This window comes from Artibeus jamaicensis, unplaced genomic scaffold, assembly GCF_021234435.1.
Source record: "Artibeus jamaicensis isolate MK-2021 breed Jamaican fruit bat unplaced genomic scaffold, CSHL_Jam_final scaffold_474, whole genome shotgun sequence".
Taxonomy (NCBI): domain Eukaryota; kingdom Metazoa; phylum Chordata; class Mammalia; order Chiroptera; family Phyllostomidae; genus Artibeus; species Artibeus jamaicensis.
Window position 1 is genome coordinate 5,611,092 of NW_026522046.1, and position 23,020 is coordinate 5,634,111.

Genomic DNA, 23,020 nt, shown 5'->3' on the forward strand with positions numbered 1-23,020 from the left:
TGTTCTAACAAATAAAAATATCGCTGATTTTTTAAAACAGAAACTGCACCAATGGCAATATTTCACATAACCTTTCTCTGGAAAAGCTAATGGCCGTTACTCGGTTTTCACCTCCCTCGGGCAGAGAGATCACATTTTCCTGATCAGCATTTACAGGTCATTTGAATCTGCTCAAGACTGTGACATCTGCCATTAAGTCACATAAAGACATTTTCACAGCTATCACATTAAGTCGCTTTTAAGGCTCTAAGTGCTTATACAGTATTGTGTTCACACTGTAACTAATTCTCAACATTCATACATACCGTATCATTTAGATGTACAGTTGAGCTCTTCTCTGTCAAATAAACTGACCATCCTCCCTGCTACACAGCCTAGCCCCTTCGCTTTATTTGTAATGCAGAACTGTTAGTTCTAATGGCCTGTTAGAATTATACATAATTCTTTCTAATCAACCCCATCTTTTCCTCATCTTCCAAAGTTCTGAAGTTCACAAAAATTGTCTGCCTTGCGCCCAGCTTTCCTTCTGCTGACGTGCAGTCTGTGCTTGCCAGGGTACTGGCTTCATGGCACTATGTTGAGCAAAACTGCTGTTTTTACATCCTAAGAAAAAGCTCTGTCACCCAAATGTTTCTTTTTCTTCTCTCTGAGTATTAAAAAAGCAGGCAGTGTATCTATCATGCCCAAATGCCTCCGAGAGGTAACCAGCTGATGTTTCTCTCTCGCATCAGTGTTTCTCTCTCTGTCTTTCTCCCAGCCTTTCCCTCTCTCTAATATCAATAAGCATGTCCTTGGATGAGGATGTAAGAAGGTTTTGTTTTTTTTAAAAAAATAGCTTACTTGTTCATAGTTAAAGGTGTCCAACATTCCCAGAATAAGTCCCTGGATTTCTCCAAGTTTTCCTTTTCCATAAACTGGATCCTAAAAAGTTGTAGAAATTATAATTCTGTTTTTAGTATTTTAAAATCACTTTAAGATATAAGTTATCTGAAAAAGCCAACTGCTCCTAAGTATTCTTCTACAGTCACAAAATATTCATTAACCTTCCACTGGAAATGTACATCAGTTTCCCTCTGGCCATCACAAATATTTTGGAAAAAATAAATAAAATTTAAATGGTCCAAGCCCTTTCCTTAACAGTCTTCTTTGCAAGACTGTTAAATTTCACTCTGTTTTGTTTCTTCAAGAAGCTTCCTCTCACTCTTTAAGCTCTTATTTATCTGCTACATCAAAACCAATGTACTTGCAAATACTCAGAATCTATCATAACAATTCCTTCTGAGACCCACATTTGACCACCTCTTAGCCTAAACCAACTAAATTGCTTCGGTTTAGGAGACAAGGCTTCAATTTAGGAGATCAATTTATGAATAAATTTTTCAAAGCTTTTTTTCAATAAAGCCACTACTAATAAACAACAGGTACCCAAACACCCAATCCTCCCTCCCCTGCTTTTCATACAAGATTTGCCAAGTAATTTGCTTGTTATATACAATTTGGAAAACACTAAACTGTACAAAAATAAAGAAAAAAAATGAAATCCAGCTACCTAGAGATAAACACATTTGATATTTTTGATGTATAGTCTTTCAGTTTTGTTTCTGGGGAATGAGAGAAAGGAAAAGAAAAAGGAATGTATTTCTTGGTGTACAAAGCTGAGTATTTCACATAATACTTTTATTAATTTATTTTTTACTCAACAGTATATTGTGAGCAGTTTCCCATATCATCAAATATTCATGATAGCTACAGAGTATGCACTGTGTATCAATACTGTATGTTCTCCCACCATTCTCTGCTGTTGGACATTCATTTGCCTCCCCACCTCCCAGCCCCGCCCCAAATCCTTCGCACTATTCTCAAATGCTAGTGGCTACAAATTTTGGTCTAAATTGCCTTCTTTAGAGAAGATTTCTAGAAAGGGAATTTCTGACTCAAAGAGCATTTTTATGGATACTTACATATACTTCCTAATTGCTCTTCCTAAAAGTTGTATTATGCAATTTTTATCTCCATCAGCATATTTGTGTGCTCATTTTTCTGCATTTTAGGCTCGGCTGGGAATTATAATAACAACATTTTTTGCTAATAAATGAGTATATCAAGTCTACTACTTCACTCTGAGATCATGTATGACATCAGTGACCCTTCCATGCTAAACAGGAGAATCCAACTAAACAGTAATGATACAAGTAGCTGCTATTTAGTGAGTGGACAGCAAACGCAAGTACAATGCTAAATTCTTGCTATGCACCACATCGCTAAATCCCCTCCAGAACATTTATAAATGAAGATATTCAGGCTCAGAGAGGTTAAGTAAAATTCTCTAAGATGAAACCGTTAAACAGATAAACTGGGATTTAAATCTAGGTCCTTTAGAAACCACAGTTTTAATTAACACACAATACTGCTCTCCCCAGGACTGACACGTGAACTAATAAAGTAGTGTCTGCTGGATAACATGGGTAACCGATACGGATAACTAAACAACAAACCAACATTTGCAGCAAGGTATAGGTAACATTTCTGCTTATTTCTTAGGGAGTAGAAGTTCTTCAAATCTTGGTGCAATAAGAGTAACTGTGAATTCAGATGTTAAGAAAGAAAAAAAAAAAGCAGTTAAGCAGGAAAACTTAGAAGGCTCAGAAATGTGAGAAGAAACTTTGTCTTCCTGCTCTTGTACAATATAGTCTTAGGATTTGCTGCTTTTTCTCTTCTAGGCTCCGATGATGGCTCTTGGAAGACTGGGTGGTTGCGGTTTATAACTAAGATTGGTTTTCAGCATTTTCCGTTGTTCTAGAGTGGCACAAGATGGTCTACCATAGGTCCTGGTCTCTGATGCCAATGGAGATGAAAGGTAGAGAATAGGTATACGTTTGTGTACTACTGAACAAGTTTATGAGTTTGGGCTTGAACAGGTCATTTCAGTTTAGTGGGGAGATGTTCTGTATCACAGCTAGAGACTGCATCACTAAGCTGAAGATACCTGTCAAACGTACAGGCCATTTGTAAAAAGCAAGACTATAGATATTTCAGACTAACTCTTCACTAGAAACACAATTCAGGCCATACACCCACCAGACAAATTTTTCCATTAATTTTCTTTGCATAAAAAGAAAATCCATCACCTTTAACAGGAAGCTAAACAACAAAACAAACAAGCAAGCAAAATAAAAACAAAGACACTGAAATAGAGAACAAGGGGACAGTGACCAGAGGGGAGAGGGGAGGGAATTTCAGGGGAAAAAGGGGAAGGATTTACAGGAACTAGTATAAAGGACACATGGACAACAACTAAGGGGGGTGGATATGGGAGAGAGGTGGGGAGCACTGGAGGGGGAGCTGAGATGGGAGTAAAGAACAGAAAACTGTACTTGAACAACAATTAAATAAATTAAAAATAAAAAGATTGCAACCAGAAAAAAAATATCCATGTTAAAACTTCTGAACTTATACTCGATTATGCTTTTGGTGAAGCTCTTAATAAATGCACTTATTTCTCAAAGTATCAATAAGCAGTTTAATACCTTCTTATAAAAAACCATGATAATATCTACTATAATATGCATATCCAATGCACTAATATAGCTCTTGCATAGAGAATAGAGAGGTCTTTAAAAGGTTAAATTCTGGTAAAAAAGAAGAAATCTTTTATATGTCATGTCTACATTTATATCAGTACATTTCATTTTAATATGCATAATTTAAAGGCAAAATCATGAAAATTACCTCATGCTGAGACAACACATAAATTATAGAATGCAAAAGAGAACTCAAAGCTTAGTGCACAGCAAGCAAACAACCCACTAGCTTTTCAAATTATTTCCCAAAGATGTCAGCTAGATTCTTCAGCAATAAATAACTACTAAGATTTTTCTTTAACTTTTTTTGTAAACTACAAAAGAACAGACATGGGTACTTTACATAAACTAGTCTTGTTTAAAAAACACATTAGAGAAACAGGTGATGACTACTATTGCCCTTATTGTTTTTTGGTACCCACTGTATGATATATGTGGTTTGTTTTACAATTAAAATTTTTACTAATCAAGCACTACTTTAAAATATGAATGTCCTCAGCAGGTTAGCACATAAATCATCTGTTTGCTTGAACCCCCTCAGTAAGACAGCCACAAAGAGCTTGTCAGAGACAGGGATCACTTTTGCCAGAGTGAAGATCGATAAAAGCAAGCAGAGTAGACAATGTAAATAAAATAAATACAGCCCCTTATAAACACTCACTAACTTATCATCCAATTTTCATGAAAGAAATCTGTACAATTCGGGTGCCAGGCATCAGCCTTAATGAACACTTAGAGGTCAAGTAGATCTTTGAGGACCTCTTATCACATGAACATATCTTCTGAAAAAAATACTATGAATATCTGAGCAACTGTGCATCTAAATAACTGTTACTCCTATTTCTCCCTGGGTCACCTAAATAAAGTCAGGTGGGTTTGGGAAACACTAGGGTTGGTGTTAGAAAAGATCTAACATTTGGAGTCAGAAAACCTGGGGTAATATTCCAGTCATGTACGCTCAGTAAGTGAGTAAACTAAGGCACTTTCCTCTTGAGAAACAGGAGAATACTGCTACTTCCCCCAGCTTAATGGACACAGAGAACAAAGGAAATAAAGTACATTTATAAACTGCTGAGAACTATCAAGGACATTAGGTGATGGAGCCACTAATATTTATTGACTATATACTGTATTCTGCCACATATAATGTGCACCCACAGTTCTGGCCCAAACTTTCAGGAAAAAAAATCTTTCATTTAAATTTTTAAATTCATTTATTTATTTATATGTAGATACTTTTTGTTGTATTATAAAAGAATTTTAGTATTTATTTCTGAACATATTATGGTACAAACATTTTATATAACAAATAATTCCAAAACACAAGAATAGATATAAGGTATTTTAGGTACTACCCATGTACCTAAATGTGCATCCTTATTTTCCCTAAAAAATTTGGTTAAAAAAGTATGCATTATACATGGCAAAATGTGGTATGTTCTAGGCACTGTGCTGGAACAGGAAATATTCTAGTGGAGCAGTTTTACAGTGGTTTAAATTCTGGAACTGATAAGAAAGATGACAAGGGGGAAGATTAAAAAAAACACTTAAGTACATAAAACTTCCTGGTTGAAGCATCTGGCAACTTAAATGAAATGGGTCAGTTATTTGAAAGACCGTCTACAAAAACTTATACAAAAAGAAATGAATTAAAAAAAGAAATAGATCATCTGAATAGATCTATATCTCTGGACAGAACTGCATTGATAAATAATAGCTTTCTGAAACAGAAGACTCCAGACCCAGATGGTTTTGCTGGTTTATTCTACCAAACATTTAAAGATGAAATTGTATAAACACTCTACAATCTGTTCCAAAAATAGAAGCAGAGGAAACACTTCCTTGCTCATTCTATGAAGCCAGTGTTACCCTAATACCAAAACCAGACAAAACGATCTCAATTGAAACGTCAGCGAGTTACTATATGGAAAGAGGAAAAAGACCCCAAATAGTCAACATAACACTGAAGAATGACAAAGTCAGAGGACACTACCTGACTTCAAAATGTACTATGAAGCTACAGTGATAATGACTGTGGTGCTGGTGAAAGATCAGACGAATAGGTCAGTGCAGAAGAGCACGGCTCCCAGAAATAGACCCCCTTAAATACAGTCAACTGAATAAAGGCAATTCAACGGAGAAAGAAATAGTGTGTTTTCAATGAATGGTGTTGGAATAACAGGACGTCCAAATGCAGAAAATGATTCTACACACTGGCATTACACTTTTCATAAAAATTAACTCAAAATGAATCATAGACATAAAATGTAAAGTGCAAAAGCTTCTAGAAAATAACGTGGGGAAAAAAGTCCAGGTGACCTTGGGTTTAGTGGTGAGTTTTTAGATACAATACCAAATGCACAATCCATGAAAGAAAAAATGAGAAAAGTTGGACTTAATTAAAATTTAAAAACTTCTGCTTTGTGAAAGACATGGTTGAGAGAATGAAGACAGCTGGGAGAAAGTATTTTCAAACACATATCTGATGAAGGATTTGCATGAAGAACATACAAACAACTCTTAAAATTCAACAACAACAAACAACAAAACAACCCAACTAAGAAGTGGTCAAAAGAACTAGACAGACACCTTCCCAATGGAGATATACAGATGGCAAATGAGCACATGAAAAGATTCTCAATGTCATTATTCGTTAGGGCACTGCAAATTAAAACAATGCAACTGCAAACATTAAGATGGTTAAAATCTGAAACACTGGATGTATTGCTTTGTAGCTCAGAATATGGTCTATCTTGGTAACTGTTTCACAAATTCTTGAGAACAATGTGTATTCTGCTGCTCTAATCGATATATAAATCTCAACTAGGTCAAAGTAGTTAAAAGTGTTCAGTAGAAATCTGCTGTTGTCCTTATTTCTGTTCCTCTGACTCCTTTTTTACTCTGGTTACTTTTAAGCTTTTCTGTTAATCATTGATTTTGAGGAATTTTGATATGCCTTATAGTTTTCATAATGTTTTCTGATTTGGGGGTTATTTATCTGTGTACTAATAGTTCTCAATAAATTTGGAAAATTTTCAGATAATATTTATTCAAATGTTTTTTCTGCTCTGACTCCCTTTTGAGTACCCCTAGGACACATATTTTGGACGTGAAAGTGTCCCACAGCTGACTGTTCCAGAGCTGATGCTGTGGTTCATTTTTTTCTGATTCTTTTTACTCTAAAATGTTTCACTCTGGATAGTCTGTATTATAATGTCTTCAAATTCACTATCCTTTTTTTGTTTGTTTGTTTTGGTATTCTTAGTTGCTAATTTTAATATCCATGTCATATCTGGGTTTCATTTTCTAACTTCTTTGCATACTTTTTATGTTTTGATTCCATGTTATACACTGTAAATTTTACACTGCTGGGACCTGAATATTTTTGTATTCCTGAAAGTATTTCTAAGCTCTTTTGGGGATGCAGTTCAATTATATGTGAAAACAATTTAATCTTTTCAGGTCTTGCTTTTAAGATCTGTAAAGCATGACTGGAGCTATGTTTAACCTAGGGCTGTTTTCCACTGTTGAGTACCGCTGCGGACCTTTCCCAGTGGTCTGTGAAATATGAAATCTTCTGGTATTCACTGGTGGGAAAAACCCTGTTGTTGGCCCTGTGTGACCACGAGTGCTAGTCCCCCCAGTCCTCTCAGGTGGTTCTCCCCTTGGCTTAGGTAGTTTCCTCCAGTCATGTTTGGAGCATCTTTCTGCACATCTCCAGTATTCTCTCTTGGTACCTGCCCTGCAAACTCTGGTCACCTTGGTCTCTCTTGACTTTCAGCTTAATCTCCTTAAATCAATGAGTGTGCTGGAAACTGCTCAGGATCCTCCTTCCCAAACTACTGCCTGGAAACTCAAAACATTAAGCTGCAGCAAACAGGGCTCACCTTGTTTATTTCCTGTCTCTTAGGAATCACTATTGTTTATTGCCTGATATCCAGTTTTTTGAAAACTATTTCATATATTTTTTGTTTGTTTCAAGCAGGAAGGTAAATCCAGTCTCTGTTACTCCATCTTGGCCAGAAGTGGTATACCTCCATCCTTGACTTCTATTTACTCTAGAAATATTTATTGAGTAGCTATTATATGTCATGTGCCTCTGGGCTAGGTTATGGTGGTAGAGTACCAGGCAAAGTATAATCTTATCTCCAAGGTCCTTCTATATTAATAGGAAATAAAACTATTCTGATTCTCAGACTATTTCTAGAACTCCATTGTTGGCCTTCTTTTCTCGCTAACTCACTTCCTCCTAAAGTTCATCAAGTTTCAAGAATTTAACTACCACTTCTTTGTGGATGATTCCCAAGACCATATATCTACTTCTTACCTCTTCCTATAAATTCCAGTCTTGTATTCCACCCCCTCCTCATTGTCTGCCATGTGAAATTGATATCAGGGGATCACCTGGGTTCTTCTTGTATTCCCCTACACCACAGGTGGCAAACACAAGGCCCACAAGCGGAATCCAGCCTTTCACCTTGTTTTATCTAATCCAGCACCTTGTTTCTACCCAGCAGCAGTGCTGAGCTCTTGCTTAACTGTTAAAGAGTAGTTACATGTATACAGTCCTAAAATTACATTTGGCCCTTTGAAGGCAACTGCGAGGCTGACGTGGTCCCCAGTGAAAATGAGTTTGACACTTCTGCCCTATATCTAAAACCTCAAAATTCAGGTGGATTCTATCCACTAATTAATTTCCAAATTCATTTTCTACTATCCATTCTATGTAACTCAATTAAAAAGCTTTGAGTACCTATTTTATTCTTGGTATCTCTGTGACTTCAGCCTCAATCCCTTCCAATTTATTCTGCATAACATGAGCTGAGCAATCTTTTTAAAGAAAAATCTCATTCCATTGTTCCTTCATTTAAAATCCACAGTCCTTACAACAGTTCACAAGGAAATTAAAGGCACATTCCCTGCCTGTCTATCAAATGTTAGCTCCCGGACTCATCTTTATTCTTGTCCTATGTACCAAGAATATTGGGTTGGCCAAAAAGTTCGTTTGTTTTTTTCTGTAAGATGGCCCTAGTAGCACTTAGTTTTCTTTAACTTCATTTGAAAAAATTTTGTTAGACTGTATTGTGACAGCTGTCATAAAATCGTGCATTTAAAAAACATCAAAATTGGTGAACTTTTGTATAGCCATATTAATAGTGAAGATGAAAGAAAATACACAACATTTTTGACATGTTATGCTTTATTATTTCAAGAAAGGTAAAAATGCAACTGAAATGCAAAAAAAGGATTTGTGCAGTGTATGGGGGAGGTGCTGTGACTGATCGAATGTGTCAAAGGTGATTTGCGAAGTTTCGTGCTGGAGATGTCTCTTGGGACAATGCTCCCCAGTGGGGTAGACCAGTTGAAGATGATAGTGATCACATGGAGACACTGAGAAAAATCATCTGAGTGGGAGACAGCTGACATACTCAAAATACCCAAATAAGTAAAGTAATTGGTGAAAGTAAAAAATGTGTCTTTTATTTTATTTAAAAAAAAACGAAACAGACTTTTTGGCTAACCCAATATTTAAACACAACTACCCATATGTATCATGTTTTACCTCAAATTCTTAGTATATATAGTTCACTATGCTTAGAAAAGTCCTATTCCCTTTGTACCCTGATTCCTTTAGACTCTTTAAGATTCATTTCAGACATCTCCCCCAGGAAATCTTTCCAAATTCTCCCATCTGTTTCAAATATATACTTATATTGGGACTCCTTTGGCAATGTGTATTCAGAGACCCAACTCATTCTAACTTACTCAAAACAGGTAATTATTGTAAAGGTACTGAGGTGTTTCAAGGATCCAAGTAAAGGAATGCAAATAAGGCCTTAAGACCTACAATGAAGGACTCAAATGTATCAGGATTTTCTCTTCATTGTCTCCTCCCCCAGTGTCTGGAGTCCTTGTCTTGTATCTTCTCTCTTCTCCATGCATCTTATCTACTCTGCTCTTTGTGTGTCTGCTTCATTCTTCTCCTTCTCTGTTGATTAATTACGTTCTTCACTAGATTACTTCATATGATGGAAAAGTAGTCACTGTCAGCTCCTGAACATTGTACCTTATATAATCCAAAGACCTGAACGGAGACTTACTTGTCTTTCTTAAATTCAGTTCTAAAATATCCAGTAAAGTGCACTGATTGGCCCTGCTTAGGCTGACTGCCTACCCTGAATCCATCAGGGGGAGCCAGGGAGCAGGGTCAAGCCTTCATGTGGCTGTTCCTGTTGTAATCTCAAGGGCTGAAGTGGACAGAGGTAAAAGGGCAATTACCTTATATGGACTTCAGAGCACATAATTCTTAAAGGTGGTCACTACTGTTTGATTAGAGCCCTATGAATAGTTATATCAAAACATTTTCTATTTGTCTAATAAGAGCTCTTTAGGGCAAGAATTGTCTTTCATCCACATAGGTAATGACTAACCAGGGTAATGTGTAATTAATAAACTAACTAAAAATTAACTCTCTAAAAGACCAGGGACTGAAACAAATGAAAAAGCTTACATGATATAATAAGAAAGAGGATAAATTAGGAGGTAAGAGACTATCCTCAAGTTTCATCCTCCATCGACAGAAATTTTTATAGCAGCCCTACCTACCTCAAGAGATAGCTTTGAATGAGATAGCATCTGTGAAAGCACCTTGAAAAAAATCTCTATACAAATATAAGGTAGCATTATTATTACAGTAATCACAGACGGGCAATAAAGAATTTAAGAACTAGCATACCCTCCTAATTGATGGGAGTTAACCACTGAGGGTAGAAAATAAGAATACAATTACAAGGACTGCCAGTATAACTCAAAGTGAAGATTTTCAAATATCGAAAGCCTTCAAAAATATAAATTTTAAAATATAGGATAAAAAACATATGCTTTTGCCAAGGGAAAATTATACTTTTATTTATTATAATTTATGTATCAGAAAGTGTGGTTCAAGCTCAACATAACACAAAATGAATATACTGAGAGAGAAGCCATTTTTGGCTTTAGGATTTCATTTTTTTCTAATCTACTTGGTGAACTAAAGTATTCCTGCCTTATGGAAATATTACTTGATCTATGATTAAAAACCTTATGACTAATGTATTTTAAAGTGGATATAAGAGGAGCAGTCCATATCAAAGAATTATTCAACGCATGACAAGGATCAGATGAGACAGTCCATGCAAAGAGACATCCTGAATGATGAGGTGCTATGCAAAGGGAGACTACAGAGTGCAGCAGTCTGTACAGGCCCAGATGCTTAACACTGGATGGGAGGAAGAGCTGGGAAAGACTTAGAAGAGAGCTGACAGGATATTCTTGATTGGACAAAAATCATTGGAAAATTATGAACAACAATGGCATCATATTACTGTTTGATTTTCTGCGTGTGTGTGTGTGTCTGTACGGCAAGAAGTAAAAGGAAGGCAAAATGGACTCTAAGGATAATTCTTGCTGTTTCCCTAAGAATGTTCACAGATTTCTCTAAAAATATATCTTAATATATTTTTAGTGTTCTCCTTTTGGTGAAGTTGGAAAGGTTCAGAACTTTTTATTGGAGAAAACAGGCTGGAATGATGTTTCCTACAAAAGCTCTAGATACAAAAGCGACTAGAATCTAGAGCAGGGAATGAGTTTTGGACATCAAGTTTTAGGATGAGTTAGAAAACATAAGTAACAACCAATGATTAAGAAATGCCCATACTGACATAATTTTTAGGTTCTCTTTTTTTGATCTGAAAAGTATAAGCAACTTGAAATCACAGTAATTCTTTCCCAGTTAGCACACCAACAGGAAGCTTGAGCACCTGAATCCCTGGGTAACTGAACACACGAGGGCTGCATACCCTCACTGAAGGCTGCATGCACGTGCCAAGCAAACTCATACCACTGGAGCCCTAGGAAGTGTCCAGTGAGAGTCATAAATTAGATGTATAGCTCATGCCAAAAATTAGCTGCAACATGCTTGAGACACATTTAACCATTAGCCCAATTTGCTGATATTTATATATAACTAAATGTTAGTTGAACTCGATCAACAGTGAATTTTCCCCTCTTAACTCACCTGTAAGATTCTTTGCAAGATTGATGGAAGAGCAATAAACGCTGCCATGCTATTTAGAACTTGCATGGTCAAAGACTTCAGAGCTGTCGAAATAAAATGTTGATACTCTGGTTAGTTTAAAATAAGAGTTTTTGACTTTTCCTACAAGTCAGTGGAAAACAGTGGATTCATATAGCATCCTAGAAATTTAGCTAACCAAGGGCAGTTTGGTATTTTAAAGTTGACTATTGCAAAGTTACTAATATTCAAGACAAATAATGTAACTGGTGCCATGGGAAGCATTAAATCTGAAAGATGAAATCAACACTACAATATAATTTCATTAAGATATGATAAGAATATGACATTGGAAAGGTATCAAAACGTTAGTTTTTAGTAGATAAACATAGGGTAATGGTATAGATGGACTCTGACGGTCTTACCTTCGGAGTGTAGGGGGGGCGCAGCTGAACTGGACAGCTTCTGAGGAGCCATCATGGCCTCCAGTAATGGAAACCAGAGCGCCTATAATGCCAGAGCAAAACAAAGAAAAACAAAAGTGCTCTGTTATTTTTAAGAATAAAGCACATCAGGATAGTGTTTCACAGGTTGAAATGTACTCCTTATATACGTTTGTTGGAAATCAGAAAAAGATGGAACACTTGACTGGAAAAGGAAAACAATAATAAAAAGCAGGGCCCATAGCTAAAACAGATATCTTTAGCATGCACCCTGGGAAAACAAGGAAGCTGAAGTTAAGTAAGTTTAGACTTTTGAACTGCAGTCTTTGGTGTCTCAGGAGGGGCTAGGTTTAAAGGAGTTAGGGAAGAGCCTTCTGCCAGGTTATTATATACTCTGGTATAAATGCATCACTGACAAAGTCTAAATAACACTATGTACCACTGAAGAGAGCAGAGAAACCTCTACAGCCAGCCCTCCCCATCTCTCTTCAGTTATGTCAGGCAAGATAAATGATTAAAGTTATACAAATTTTTTCCTCTACATGAAGCAATATTCTGTATTTCCTTAACCATCATAGAACAAAAAGTGGAAGTTTACATTATTTCAATGAACATTTCCAGCCACATCATAAGATATTTATTCCCGCTGCTGCCATAGCGAGGGGATTGGACACTGGGGAATCAGGTATGGGAGTTGGGACTTTCAAAGCCTATGTGCCACTGCCATAGGGACAGGACTAGACGCCGGGGAGTCAGGTACGGAAACCGGGACACTCCAAGCCCCTGTGACGGCCCTGGGCGGCAGAGAGAGCCAGATACGGGAGCCAGGACATTCCCAGCCTCTGTGCCACTGCCCTAGTAACGGGCTTGGGTGCTTGAGGAGGCGCCTGCTAGAGCCGGGACATTCAGCAGTGGTAGGCGACCAACGCAGAGACCAGCGCGAGGACCAGCGTGAGTGTAGGTGGAGACGAAGAACATCAAGAAACTTCAAGGAGTCTGTACCACTGAACTTCACAAGGAACATACCACAGAAGTTTACACCATAAAACCAGTGTTTCAGAACAGATCAATTTTGGAAGCAGAGACTAACAAGAAGAGTCTCAAACAATGGGAAGACAAAGAAACAATCCCCAAATGAAAGAAAAAACAGAAACTTCAGAAAGAATGTTAGATGAAATAGACGCTGATCAACTATCAGACAGTGAATTCAAAGCACTGGTTATTACGAAGTTCAAAGAGCTCACAGTGAGCTACCAGAAACTACAGGAAAACTATAATGATCTCTCTGCAAACTACAGCAACATCAAAAAGGAAATGGAAACCATCAGCAAGAGACAAGAGGAAATGAAGAATACAATTTCCGAATTGAAGTACACAGTAGAAAGTTTCCAAAGTAGGATAGATGAAGCGGAGGATAGGATTAGTGAGTTGGAGGACAAGGTAGAAAGCATCTCACAGAAAGAGCAAGAAAATGAAAAGAGGCTCAGAAAGAATGAAGAGGGATTAAGAGAAATGCAAGACAATATGAAACGTAATAATATCCGAATAATAGGAATACCAGAAGGAGAAGAAGAAGAACAAGGGATAGAAAACGTATTTGAACGAGTAATGAGAGAAAATTTCCCTAATTTGATAAGAGAAAAAGTCTCACAAATCCAGGAATCACAGAGAGTCCCAACCAAGAGGAACCCAAGGAGGCCCACCTCAAGACACATCATCATCAAAATGGCAAAATTCCAAGACAAAGAGAGAATCTTAAAGGCAGCAAGGGAGAAAAAAGAAATAACATACAAGGGAGCCCCAATAAGGTTAGCTACCGACTTCTCAATGGAAACACTTCAAGCAAGAAGAGAATGGCAAGAAATATTTCAAGTAATGAGAACCAGAGGCCTACAACCAAGGCTACTTTACCCAGCAAGGCTCTCAATCAAGATAGATGGCCAAATAAAGAGCTTCCAAGACAAAAGAAGTCTAAAAGAATATGCCTCCACCAAACCAGCTCTACAAGAAATACTAAAAGGACTGCTTTGAGGGAAGGAAGGATAAGAGGGAGACAGAGAGGAACACAGGTACAAAAATGGCAATGAATAAGTACCTATCAATAATAACCTTAAACGTAAATGGATTAAATTCTCCAATCAAAAGACACAGAATAGCTCAATGGATAAGAAAGCATGACCCACACATATGCTGCCTACAAGAGACTCACCTCAGGACAAAAGACCATCACAGACTAAAAGTGAAAGGCTGGAAACAAGTTTTCCAAGCAAACGGACAAGAAAAAAAGCTGGGGTAGCAATTCTCATATCAGACAAAATAGACTTCAAAAAAAAAGGCTATAAAGAGAGACCCAGAAGGTCATTTCATTATACTCAAGGGAAGAATCCACCAAGAAGACATTAACATTGTAAACATATATGCACCAAACATAGGGGCACCCAAATATATCAAGAAAATCTTAGAGGACTTCAAGAAAGATATTGACAGCAACACAATCATAGTAGGGGATTTGAACACCCCACTATCAAAAATGGACAGATCTTCCAAACAAATTATCAACAAAGATATTGGGGCATTAAACAACACCCTAGATGAAATGGACTTAACTGATATATATAGAGCCCTTCATCCCAAAGAAGCTAAATACACATTCTTTTCAAATGCACATGGAACATTTTCAAAGATAGACCACATGATAGGACACAAAACGAGCCTCAACAAATTCAAGAAAATTGAAATCATACCAAGCATCTTCTCTGACCATAAGGGACTGAAATTAGAAACCAACCCCAAAGAAAAAAACCCAAAGCACCCCAAAACATGGAGACTGAATGGTATGCTATTAAACAACGAATGGGTCAAGAATGAAATTAGGGAAGAAATCAAAACATTTCTGGAAACAAATGAAAATGATCGCACAACAACCCAAAACTTATGGGACACAGCAAAGGCAGTCCTGAGAGGGAAGTTTATAGCAATACAGGCCTACCTAAAGAATATAGAAACATTTCAAACAAACAACCTAACCCTACGCCTGCAAGAACTTGAGGAACAACAACAAAGACAGCCCAGAGCAAGCAGAAGGAAGGAAATAACCAAGATTAGAGCAGAATTAAATGACATAGAAACTAAAAGCACAATTTTAAGGATCAATGAATCCAGGAGTTGGTTCTTTGAGAAGATAAACAAAATAGACAAGCTTTTAAGTAGGCTCATCAAGAAAAGAAGAGAGAGGACACAAATAAACACAATCAGAAATGAAAAAGGAGAGATTACAACTGATACCACAGAAATAGAAGAGATTGTAAGAAATTACTATGAAGAACTGTATGCCAAGAAATTTGAAAACCTAGGGGAAATGGACACATTTCTAGAAAAATACAATCTTCCAAAACTCAGTGAAAAAGAAGCAGAAAATCTAAATACACCAATAACAGCAAAAGAAATTGAAGCAGTAATTAAAAAACTCCCATCACACAAAAGCCCCGGACCAGATGGTTTCACAGGAGAATTCTACAAAGAATTTAAGGAAGAGCTAACCCCTATTCTCCACAGACTATTTCAAAAAATTCAGAAGGATGGAAAACTCCCAAATTCTTTTTATGAAGCCAGCATCATCCTAATTCCAAAACCAGATAGAGACACAACAAAGAAAGAAAACTTCAGGCCAATATCGCTGATGAACATAGATGCTAAAATCCTCAACAAAATATTGGCAAATCGCATCCAACAATATATCAAAAAGATCATACACCATGATCAACTAGGATTCATCCCAGGAATGCAAGGATGGTTCAATATTTGCAAATCAGTAAATGTAATACATCACATAAACAAAAGCAAAGACAAAAATCACATGATCATATCAATAGATGTGGAAAAAGCTTTCGATAAGGTACAACACCCATTTATGATAAAAACACTCAGCAAAGTGGGAATACAGGGAGCATTTCTCAAAATAATAAAGGCCATATATGAGAGACCTACAGCCAATATCATACTCAATGGGAAAAAACTAAAAGCTTTTCCACTAAGATCAGGAACAAGACAAGGTTGTCCACTTTCACCACTTCTATTCAATATAGTATTGGAAGTTTTAGCCACAGCAATCAGGCAAGAAAAGGAAATAAAAGGCATCCAAATAGGAAAGGAGGAAGCAAAACTGTCACTGTTTGCAGATGACATGATAGTGTACATGGAAAATCTTATAGACTCTACCCAAAAACTGCTCAAACTAATTAATGAGTTTGGCAAAACAGCTGGTTACAAAGTCAATATTCAGAAATCAAAGGCATTTTTGTATACCAACAGTGAATCAGCAGAAGCAGAAATAAAGAGAAAAATCCCATTTGATATAGCAAAAAGAAAAATAAAATATCTGGGAATAAACCTAACCAAGGAGGTAAAAAACCTGTATGCAGAAAACTACGCAGCCCTGAAGAACGAAATCAAGGAAGACACAAACAAATGGAAACATATACCTTGTTCATGGATTGGAAGAATTAACATCATCAAAATGTCCATACTACCCAAAGCAATATACAGATTCAATGCAATACCTATTAAAGTACCAATGGCATATTTCACAGACATAGAACAAACACTTCGAAAATTTATATGGAACCATAAACGAGCTCGAATAGCAGCTGTTCTTTTGAGAAAGAAGAACAAAGTAGGGGGGATCACAATACCTGATATCAAACTGTATTACAAGGCCACTGTAATCAAAACAGCCTGGTACTGGCATAAAAACAGGCACATAGACCAATGGAACAGAACAGAGAGCCCAGAAATCAACCCAACTCTCTACAGTCAATTAATATTCGACAAAGGGGGCAGTAACATAAAATGGAGTAAAGATAGCCTCTTCAACAAATGGTGTTGGGAGAACTGGACAGCTACATGCAAAAAAATGAAACTTGAGCACAGACTTACACCATACACCAAAATAAATTCAAGGTGGATAAAAGACTTAAATGTAAGTCATAACACCATTAAAGTCCTAGAGGAGAACATTGGCAAGAAAATCTCAGATATTTCACATAGCAACTTCTTTATTGATATGTCCCCTAGAGTAAGGAATGTAAAGGAAAGAATAAACAAATGGGATCTCATCAAAATAAAAAGCTTCTGCGTGGCTAAAGAAAACAGTATTAAATTAGCAAGACAACCAACTGTATGGGAAAACATATTTGCCAATGATACCTCAGACAAAGGTTTAATCTCTAAAATATACAAAGAACTTACACGACTCCACTCTAAGAAGACACCCAACCCAATTAGAAAATGGGAAAAGGACTTGAACAAACACTTCTCCAAGGAGGACATACAGAACATTCAGAGACACATGAAGAGATGCTCAATATCATTAGCTATCAGAGAGATGCAAATTAAAACCACAATGAGATACCACTTTACACCAGTCAGGATGGCCATCATAAACAAAGCAACAAACAACAAATGTTGGAGGGGTTGTGGGGAAAAGGGGTCCTTAGTTCACTGTTGGTGGGAGTGCAGACTGGTACAACCATTATGGAAAACAGTATGGATTTTTCTCAGAAAAATAAAAATCGACCTGCCTTTTGACCCAGCAATTCCACTGCTGGGATTATATCCTAAGAATCCTAAAACATCAATATCAAAGAACCTATGCACCACAATGTTCATAGCAGCACAATTTACAATAGCCAAGAGTTGGAAGCAACCTAGGTGCCCATCAGTAAATGAATGGATCCAAAAATTGTGGTACATATACACAATGGAATTCTATGCTGCAGAGAGAAAGAAGGAGCTACTACCATTTGCAACAACATGGATGGAACTGGAAAGCATTATGCTGAGTGAAACAGGCCAGGTGCTGAAAGACAAATACCATATGATCTCACCTTTAACAGGAAGCTAAACAACAAAACAAACAAGCAAGCAGAAAAAAAAAAAACCCAAAAAACAAAGACACTGAAATAGAGAACAAGGGGATAGTGACCAGAGGGGAGAAGGAAGGGAAGTTAAGGGGAACAAGGGGGAGGGATTTGGAGGAACAAATAGGAAGGACACAGGGACGAGAACTAAGGGGGGGTGGAAATGGGAGGGAGGTGGGGAGCAAGGGGCGGGGGAGGCTGGGATGGGAAAAATAGACAAAAAACTGTACTTGAAAAATAACTAAATAAAATTAAAAAAAAAAGAAAATACTCAAAAAAAAAGATATTTATTCCCACTATGTTGGGCACTGTTACTTTTTACTTAACTCACCTTTTACTTCCCTATTTTATCTTGTTTTTACAACCACATCATTTATTTCTGTGTATTTCATATGGTCTTTTAATTTAATTGTGTATGGCATACCTAAGTTTTACTTTTTGGTTTTTATATTATATTTAGAATTTTATTTATAAATTATCTTATTTAATCCAGAAAATTTAGAAGAATTGCCACTTTAAAAGCTATTTTACTCTTTATTTATAAGTGGCGGACCATGGGAAATATGGCTGTAGAGTTAATAGCCATGGGATGTGTTCACGCCCTAAACAGAACAGTTCTTCTTTTTCAATTAAATCTCCACACTAACCCTACATATTGGTAAACACCTTTTAAATATTTTACCTCTTTTGCTCTTTAATATTGGTACTTAAAATTGTTAACTTTAATAATTAAAAACCCACAGGCTAAAATAACCATCCATGAAAGTGACAATCCTAACCCTCTGAGCAACACAACTAAACGTGAGTTACTTTCCCCTGTTATACAATAAATAGCTTTCTTTTCAGGGAGTTATATTCATAACAAAGCCATATTCCTTGTTATATCTAATCAGTAGACTCTGGAGTAGCAGCATAGAGAGACACACATACAAAGATAGGACAGGTAGAAATTCTACCTGGGAAATGACTGTTGTCCCAACTTCCTGTGGTCAAACTTTAAGAAAATACTCCATAATATTAAATTTTCTGAAGAAACTTTTAGAAAGAGTTATTATAGGCAGTTCACTATCAAGCTTCTAGATACTTCAACTTTTCTAGTGGCAATAACTCTTGTTCTCATTCTCTCCAAAACAAAACAACGAGAAACAACACAAAACAACTATTAAAATCCCCCAAATAAAGTATGGCATTATATAAAAGCAGTCTATATTCTTTCTCATTGGTGTTTCAACATTCTTAGGATACATTCCTAGAAGCAGGACCATTGGGTCAAAAGGCAGTTCTATTTTTAATTTTTTGAGGAAACCCCACACTGCCTTCCACAGTAGCTGCACCAGTCTGCACTCCCACCCACAGTGCACTACTGTTCCCTTTTCTCCCACATGCTCGCCAGCACTAGTTGTTTGTTGATTTAGTGATGGCCATTCTGACAGCTGTGAGATGACACCTCATTGTAGTTTTAATTTGCATCTATCTGATGATTAGTGATATTGAGCATATTTTCATATATCTAATTTGTATGTCCTTTTTGAAGAAGTGTCTATCATGTCCTTTGACCAATTTTTAATAAGATTATTTGTCTTCTTGGTGTTGAGTTGGGTAAGTTCTTTATATATTTTGGAAATTAATCCCTTATCAGATATATTATTGGCAAATATGTCTCCCCATACATTGGGCTCCCTTTTCATTTTGTTGATGGTTTCTTTTGCTGTGCAGCTCCTTAGTTTCCTAAGAATCCCAAAATACCAATCAGAAAGAATATATGCACCCCTATGTTCATTGCAGCATTATTTACAATAGACCAAGATCTAGAAACAGCCCAAGTGCCCAACAGTAAGTGAGTGGATTAAAAAAGCTGTGGTACATGTACACAATAGAATACTATACAGCTGTAAAAAAGAAGGAATGCTTACCCTTTGCGACAACACGGTTGGACCTGGAGAACATTATGCTAAATGAAATAGGCCAGTCAGAGAAAGACAGATACCATATGATCTCACTCATATGTGGAATCTAATGAACAAAATAAAACCAGAGGCATGGACACATGGAACAGACTGACAGATGTCAGAGAACAGGTGGGTGGGTGGGGGGGACTGGAAGAGATGAGCCAAGGAACACATACATATATATGCATGACCCATGGACACAGACAACAATGTGGTGAAGGCTGGGGGGGCTGGGTGGAGGGGGGGAAAGGGAAGGAAAATGAGGGACACCTATAATAGTGTCAACAATTAAGAATAATAAAAAAATTTTTAAGTAGCAAATAAAAATATAGAAAAAATAGTATTTTCACAAAAACACTATTTACATAAAAACCAACATTCAAGTATTTTTTGTTGTTGTGGAACTTGTTCAGAAATAAAGCAGAAACCAGGGGACAGAGGAAGTAGAGAGCGGCGTGAGGTGTATGCGTGCCTAAGAGAGGGAGAAACACACAGACTTCCTTATAAACAGACTTCTCTTAAATGCAGCCAGAAAATGGTGTAATTATAATTTTAGAGAAGTGAAAATTTCAAAGATAGAAAGAAGTCTAACATCTAATATCTTTATTAAACAAATTTCAACTCAGATACTTTTTGACAAAAAAATTAATTTTCTTTTTGCCATATCAATGAAAGCCTTATTCCTGTCTCTGATTAAGAAATACAGAGTTCAAATACAGTCAGAATAATCCCCAGAGTTTTAGAGGCATGGATTTCATATATAATTCTACCATTAATATGTGGGAATCTGGCCATATTTCAGCTTATGTGAACCTGAATCGCTCTATTTATAAAACATAATTGTCAATTTTCCTTAAAATTTCCATGAGAATATAAAATATAGAGAGATGGGTTGAAAAATAAAAAAGGCTTAGTATTAATTATGTATAAACATAGCTTTAACAACTACACCCTTTTGTGTTTTTCTATGAAAATATAACCATGTCCAAATATAGCCAGTTAACCACAAATATATGAAAATAAAAACTTAGGATGAAAAAATCCTGGCAAAAGGACTCTGTAAAGCCCACTGTTCATTTGAACAAAGATTGAACCACCATGGGAATTATGGATTCAAAAAAGAATGTGTTATGGACCTCAGTAGGGTAAAATAACACAACTAATTAAAATTAAGAGGGCTGGAGAACAGAAGTTAGAGGAAGTACGAGTACACACAATTTCCTCATTGGCTTGCAATCACAGCTGTTATAAACACTGAAATGTAATCCTAAATAATGAGTCCAACCTATTACAGTTCAGCTTTTTTTAAACTTTGGTGAAATTTTTTAAGAGACAGTATAGAGAAGAAATATTTGAAATTTGGCAATTCCTCAGTTTTACATATACTTTTCTAAAGAGATTGAGTCTACATTTATTTTTAAAAGCAAAATTGATTGATCCAATCAATTTGCTTTAAAAGCATTAATTGATCCAATTTTTCTAAAGTTATGTTACCCTAGGCAGAAAAAATACCTAGAATGGTATTCACCAAGTGATAATGATGGTTATTTCTGTGTGACAGGATGGGCACAAAGTAACTTTTTATTGTTATTTTTATCCTCACTCAAGGACATGCTTATTAATTTTTAGAGAGAGGGGAAGGAGAGGGGGAAGGAACAAAACACTGATGTGAGAGAGAAACATCAACTGGTTGTCTCACATGCTCCTCGACTGGGGACTGAACCAGCAGCCTAGAAATGTACCCGGGCCAGGAATCAAATCCACCACCTTTTGGTTTGTGGGACAACGTTCCAACCAACTGAGCCATACCAGCCAGGTCAACGTGATTTTTTAAAGTATTCTTCTGTGTAACTTTCTGTGTTGCAGAAATTTTTTTAAATGATAGGTATCTTTCACACAAAAATGTTTTCTAATAAAGAAAAATAACATTATGTAAATGTCCTTGTTACACACAATTTATATTCTAAAGGGTTTTCAAAATATGTGACCTTAAAAAATCCTTGAAAAAAATGCAAAGGAAAAATGTACCCATCTCATAAGAACAGAAAACATACTAAGTTTATTATTTCCTTTGTAATACATATGACTAACAATACATGAAACATTTACCTGCTTTCCATTTCAGAAAACCAGGTAGTAGACAGAGGCCAGGGGACATCAAGTCAGAGGCTACACACAGCCCAGAGGGGCAGGCACCACAGGAGTTTTGCTGCCGACTTTACTTTGTAAAACCACTGCAGAATTTAGCTGTTAAGTCACATCTCATCCCCCTAGTTTCTGCTTCGCTGCCATAACTCCCACCTGCACAGGTGCTCAACTATTCCTCCTTCAGCTCTCAGTTCTCTCTTTTGCAGGCTGGAATCTGTTTCAGCAGTGCTTCCAGCCTGGGCTGCACGGGAGAATCACGTGGGAAGCTTTAAAACATATTGGTGACTGGGTCACAGCCACACAGACTTTAATTTAATTGATCTGGGGCACAATCTGAGTGCTGAAGATTTTTCAAAGCTCCCCAGGTGGCTCTACAGTGCAGCCAAGGTTGAGATCGACTCTACCTTAACCTTCTTCGACCTTTTCCAGCTTTCTTTGTGTCCCTGGGGGTTTTCCTCCCGTTCTTCACGCTCTCTTTCGTCCATGGGGAGTGGAAGAGATGATAAATGATGACACATCCACAATACCCCAAAACGGAACACACAATTTCTCAGTGCAAACAGAACAAGGACATCTAGTATTCACACACTTACTAAGTTTTGCAACACGGCCAAACCTAAGAATATAAAACCTTTTGTGAGAACAAAGAGGCCTGGCACTCCCCCATAGTAACTTTGGGAATCATACTCCTGAGACCACTAAACAGTGATTAAAATCAGCTGAACTGAACTCATGTGGCTGAAAGGCAATGGAAATAGAATTAATTCCTAGTTTCACACCAGAACGGACTTTTAAATGCCTACGTAGTCATTTTCCTACCTCTCTCTGCTGCTGGTTCAAATTATGTGAATTTCTCTGGCAAAGGGCAATTGTCTCCAATGTGGTATCTTCAACATCCTTCAACAAGGGATCCTCTTTGGTATCTAGA

At 36.8% G+C, this 23,020-nt stretch overlaps 1 protein-coding gene across 3 annotated transcripts in view; it reads right to left on the reverse strand.

Annotated features, from left to right (window-relative positions):
* VPS8 (VPS8 subunit of CORVET complex) overlaps positions 1-23,020 on the reverse strand; it is a 250,078-nt gene that overhangs the window by 71,435 nt on the left and 155,623 nt on the right. For all 3 annotated transcript variants that reach the window (XM_053657638.1, XM_053657637.1, XM_053657639.1), the window contains exons 38-41: positions 22,912-23,015; positions 12,060-12,141; positions 11,638-11,720; positions 841-921 (exon numbers count right to left, since the gene is read on the reverse strand). In XM_053657638.1, coding sequence (XP_053513613.1) covers positions 841-921; positions 11,638-11,720; positions 12,060-12,141; positions 22,912-23,015 — 350 coding nt within the window. The remainder of the gene's footprint in view (positions 1-840; positions 922-11,637; positions 11,721-12,059; positions 12,142-22,911; positions 23,016-23,020) is intronic.